General features: G+C 42.0%; 1 protein-coding gene across 2 annotated transcripts in view; it reads left to right on the top strand.

The window, feature by feature from the left end:
* LOC110303161 (solute carrier family 5 member 4-like) overlaps positions 1 to 4,833 on the top strand; it is a 54,772-nt gene that overhangs the window by 19,653 nt on the left and 30,286 nt on the right. For both annotated transcript variants that reach the window (XM_021174131.1, XM_021174132.1), the window contains 2 exons: positions 2,722 to 2,827; positions 3,443 to 3,523. In XM_021174131.1, coding sequence (XP_021029790.1) covers positions 2,722 to 2,827; positions 3,443 to 3,523 — 187 coding nt within the window. The remainder of the gene's footprint in view (positions 1 to 2,721; positions 2,828 to 3,442; positions 3,524 to 4,833) is intronic.

Raw genomic sequence — 4,833 nt, 5'->3', positions numbered from 1 at the left:
TCCCCTTCCCCTTCCCCTTCTTCTTCCTCTTCTTCTTCTTCTTCTTCTTCTTCTTCTTCTTCTTCTTCTTCTTCTTCTCTGTGTGTGCTCAGCCCTCTCTTTCTCCTCCCCCACTCCTCTCTTCCACCCCAGGGTGACTTTCCTGGCTTCTCAATAAGCCTGCACTTATATGCTCTAATCTGGCTTGAATTGGCTCATTTCACTGGGAGGCGAGAAATAACTTATCAATAATTATCTTGTTATTTTGACTGTAAAATTACTGTCTAACACAGTTATCAATTAAGGTTGTATTAATCACAGCTTCTAAGAATAATATCTGTGTGTCTCATTAAGTAAAACACCCCCACAGCACTAAAACAGTGTTTAATAGGTCTGGGCTTTAGAGTGACATCATATAGAATCAAGCTCATGGAATATAAGCTTCAGACAGTGTACCTAGGCCTCAGTGTCCTTAGCAACAAAATAATCATAAGAGCAAGACCTGACTTAGAGGTAGTTTGGGGGAAGTAAGGTGAGAATTTGTGAATTATCAAGAGTTCTAGGAAGATAGTAACATCAGAGGCCATGCTGATACAGTCTCACCCACATGACTGCCCAAACTTGAACTGAAAAAAGAAGGTGCCAGTGGTGATGTCACACTGGCCATGGAAAAGGCCACAAGCCCTCAACTCTACACAAACAACTATAGATAACTAAAGAAAACTGGGAGCAAGAGAGGTTGTCTTTCCCGGAGAAAAGTACACCAGTTGTTTGTCCTTTACCAAATAGGTAACTGAAAATATACCTTCAGGTAATGTCTGAACTAAATAGATTATTTAGGAATATATGTGTATATACATATGTGCGTAGAATAACAATTGGTGGAGGGAAAGAGCCTTAAATTTGATAGAGCGTGGAGATGGGTATATGGGAGAATTTAGAGGGAGGAATTGAAATACAGTAACATGTCTACTAAAACCTTTATGTCTGGCTCTAAGCCATTGTGTGGGGCTTTAATGGAAATGTTTCAGCAAAGCCTTTGCTGTGTTTGGGTCAATCAGTAGAGGCTGAGAAATGTTTTTGAGACTGTTTGAACCTTGAAGAAATGTTGTCTCTCCAGAGAATCTGCCCTTGGTGCTACGTGAGAGCTTGCGCCTGCACCAACCTTGGTCCTATGATACTCCTGCCAAACCTGGAGTTCTTCTTTTGATTGTGGTCAAAAGGGACTGAGATCTGTGGGGTCGGCTGCTTTCATGGGCAGCAAGGGCAAGATAACTTTGGTAGCTGGAACCTTTCCCAGCCCCAGTTAACCTTGTATAATGTTTGAATAAAGTAACTGGAGTGAGCTTGCTGGATGTCAGTCTTTTCCAAGAAGGCTGAACCGCTCTGCTCCTTCAGAAAATGAAGGCTTAGCATCTTGGTGAACTTCTCTCTCTCTCTCTCCTCTCTCTCCTCTCTCTCTCTCTCTCTCTCTCTCTCTCTCTCTCTCTCTCTCTCTCTCTCTCTCTCTCTCCCTGTCTCTAAATAAGGGAATGGAGAAACAGTATGTTATACTCGATAGATAGATAGATAGATAGATAGATAGATAGATAGATAGATAGATAGATGATAGATAGATAGAACAAGATAAAATACATCCTTAGAAGTTAAAACATTTATAAAAGATTTTTAAATTGTTTTTTTAAAAAATCATCCATTCGATTACTCTTTTTGAAGCATTATGTGATTATATAAAGAGAAAACAATTAAAATCCTAAAACTTTCATTGATAGAATACTAATGCCAACAACATATTCTTTGAAATACCCTCCTCAAGAGAGTTACTATGGGGAATTATTGAGCCTCTCTAAGCTTTATGGTACAGAAAGAGATAACAAGATATGTTGTATGTAGTTTTAAGAAACACACTTCCAGCCGGGCTGTGGTGGCGCACGCCTTTAATCCCAGCACTTAGGAGGCAGAGGCAGGTGGATTTCTGAGTTCGAGGCCAGCCTGGTCTACAGAGTGAGTTCCAGGACAGCCAGAGCTATACAGAGAAACCCTGTCTCAAAAAACCAAAAAAAAAAAAAAAAGAAAGAAACACACTTCCACCTTTCCCTCCACCAGCCTCACTCCTGGCTTGCTCATTCCTTCTGGCTAGCTTCGCCAAGCCACCGGCTACTACCCCAGCTTCTCTCATTTTCTGCCCATCTTTGTTCCTCAGAAGAAAAACCTTCAGACAGCTTTATTATCTTTGAACTTGCCAAATAACACAATTGCTGGGTGCAGAATCTCCTACCCAGACCTTATCAGCTAGTCTATATCAGCCATCCTCTGGTGGCAGAGGTCACCAGTTCTAGCTACCCCAAGATCTTACATGGTTGATGCGTGCTTCTCATTCCAAAGCCTGGCCGGAAAGGCCCTTTACCCTTTGCCCAGCAATTGGCTCCCACCTTCTTTATTGACCAAATCAAGAACCAATCAAGGAACCAGACCTTACTATCAGTACCTCCCCCTACAAGGACATGCCACTGCCATTATACAGTCATTGAACAATGAATTACCTGTGATGAGTGTACAGAAGAGAGGGTGGAAATTGTTCAGTGACTTGCAGGGGAAATTGAGCTGGGAACATCTAAGTGGAGTCTTGGAGGAGGGGCAGGAGTCTATCAGGAAAGTGAGGAAAGGAGGTGGATGTTGGAGCAGGAAACTCAGATGTCTGAAACCCGTGTTTCTTTCCCATCCCCACTATTGCTTCCATAGTCAATCATATTTTCCGGAGCCATATTCATTCAATTGGCCTTGGGATTGAACCTCTACCTGGCTGTCTTCATTCTATTGGCTATCACTGCCTTTTACACGGTGGCTGGTAAGTCTGCCTCTGGTTTTACTCACCCATAGTATGTTCTGTTTGTCTTCCCCCGATCTGTGGTTGGTAGAGACGGTGTTAACCAGATTAAGAATACCATACCATTGCCACTGTGAGAATAAAGCCCAGGACGAGAAATTACAAGAAATGTAACAAATGCTCATTGTGAGATGTAAGAAGATTGATCAAGACAAGAGTATGCAGGCTGAGCAGGTTATATTTAGAAAGAATATAATACATTCTCAGAATATATATATATATATATATATATATATATATATATATCCCAAATGGGAGTATTTGAGTAGATTATTATGGTAAGCTATTGTAGCATAAACTCTTCACTTTTCCCTTATTTAATATTCAAAAACTCACCAACATGGAACTCCACCAGTAATTCACAGAACTTTGTATCTCAGTGAGACAAGAAAAAGAATTAAATACATTAACACTTAGGAGAGAAACGACATCAAGACAAGCTGTGGCTCACATAGGACCCATGATATGTTGTCTGCTGACTCCTTTCTCTGTTTGGGATGGAGGGGAGCCCAGAGGTGAAGAGGGAAATCAGGATGCATGGATAAAATGTCCTGCTCCATTCATCTCTCTCCACAGGGGGTTTGGCCTCAGTGATCTACACAGACTCTGTGCAGACTTTCATCATGCTGCTTGGCTCCTTAATTCTCATGGGGTTTGGTAAGTGAAGACCGTGTGCTGTACCTTGGGCTGGGGAATTATGGGAAATGTTTCCTGTCTGTTTGTTCTGTAATGTTGCCTCCTGGTTTTACAGTGTTGTACTTCCTTCTCATTTAACTCCCTTAGTGGGAATGTAAAGTCCAGTCATCTGGCTGGGGTTCTTTGGCTGTGTTAGATAGCAACTGTGGGTGGGCAGCGGGAATCGCGTCAGTCCCGGCAGCACCAAGCCCACTCATCTGCTGATAGTCTCATAAACTTTTCCTGGGCAGATATGACCTGACATCTAGACTATCTGCTTCCTCTTCCCGCTGATATTCCTTTCTTCTCCTTGATATTCCTTTCAGTCTCCTTGAAAAGCTCTCCCTTGAGTTGGATAGTTGGGCCATTGAGCTTTTATGTCGGTCTGAGTGCCCTTCAAGGATCTGTTTCTGATTATATTTTGAAATCCTGTATTCTTTTTCTCATTGCCTCCTCCAGCCTTACATTGTGTTTCCTTGTGCATCAGTGCAGGCGCTTCTCCTCTTTAAATTTATCGACAGGTTCCTTTGTGTCTTTCTCAAATGTCTTGATTTTTTTTTGATGAGCTTATTATTACTATTTTCAATTTTGTATCTTGGGGTTAATCTAGGCAGTAGTGTTTGAACAGTAGCTGGAGCAGTAAGGCAATGGGAAGGAATTAAAAGGACACAAATAGAAAAAGAAATCAAACTATGCCTGTTTGCAACTGGTGTACCATACATAAGAAATCCCAAAGATCTATAAGAAAACCTCTAGAAATAATCAACAATGTGGCAGGATACAGAATACATTTTTAAAACTCAGTAGCCTTTCTAAATACCAAAGACAAACACACAGAGAATGAGACCGTGGACACACTCCCACTCACAATATCCTCAAAGAAAACAAAATATCTCAAAATTAAGCAGAGCACAGAAAAAAAAAAAAAGACAACACAATACAAACTTTAAACCTCTGAAGAAAAAGATAAAGGTGGGCTAGAGTGAAAGACTCCGTGAGGAGCCCCTCGCTCAGGCCTCGCAGACACCCAAGAACTCACAAGAGACCAAGCTTGATGCAAACCACATGAGGCTTTATTCGGGGAAAGCCAGAGCTCTGGGGATGACTCATATCCCACGCAGGGGTAGAGGAGTCGACCACGAGGGGAAAGGGGTCCCAGTTTTTATAGGCCCTCAGGGGAGAAAGGAGAAGGGGGGAGTAGGGGATTTCCAGATCTAAACAATGTCTATTCTCAAGAAATGGGTATGGGAGGGGTACAAGGAAAGAGTCTGGTGCAGGTGTAGCAACTCAGG

The sequence above is a fragment of the Mus caroli genome, chromosome 10, assembly GCF_900094665.2.
Source record: "Mus caroli chromosome 10, CAROLI_EIJ_v1.1, whole genome shotgun sequence".
Lineage (NCBI taxonomy): Eukaryota > Metazoa > Chordata > Mammalia > Rodentia > Muridae > Mus > Mus caroli.
The sequence above is the reverse complement of the archived record's forward strand: the minus strand, read 5'-3'. Positions and strand labels throughout refer to the sequence as shown.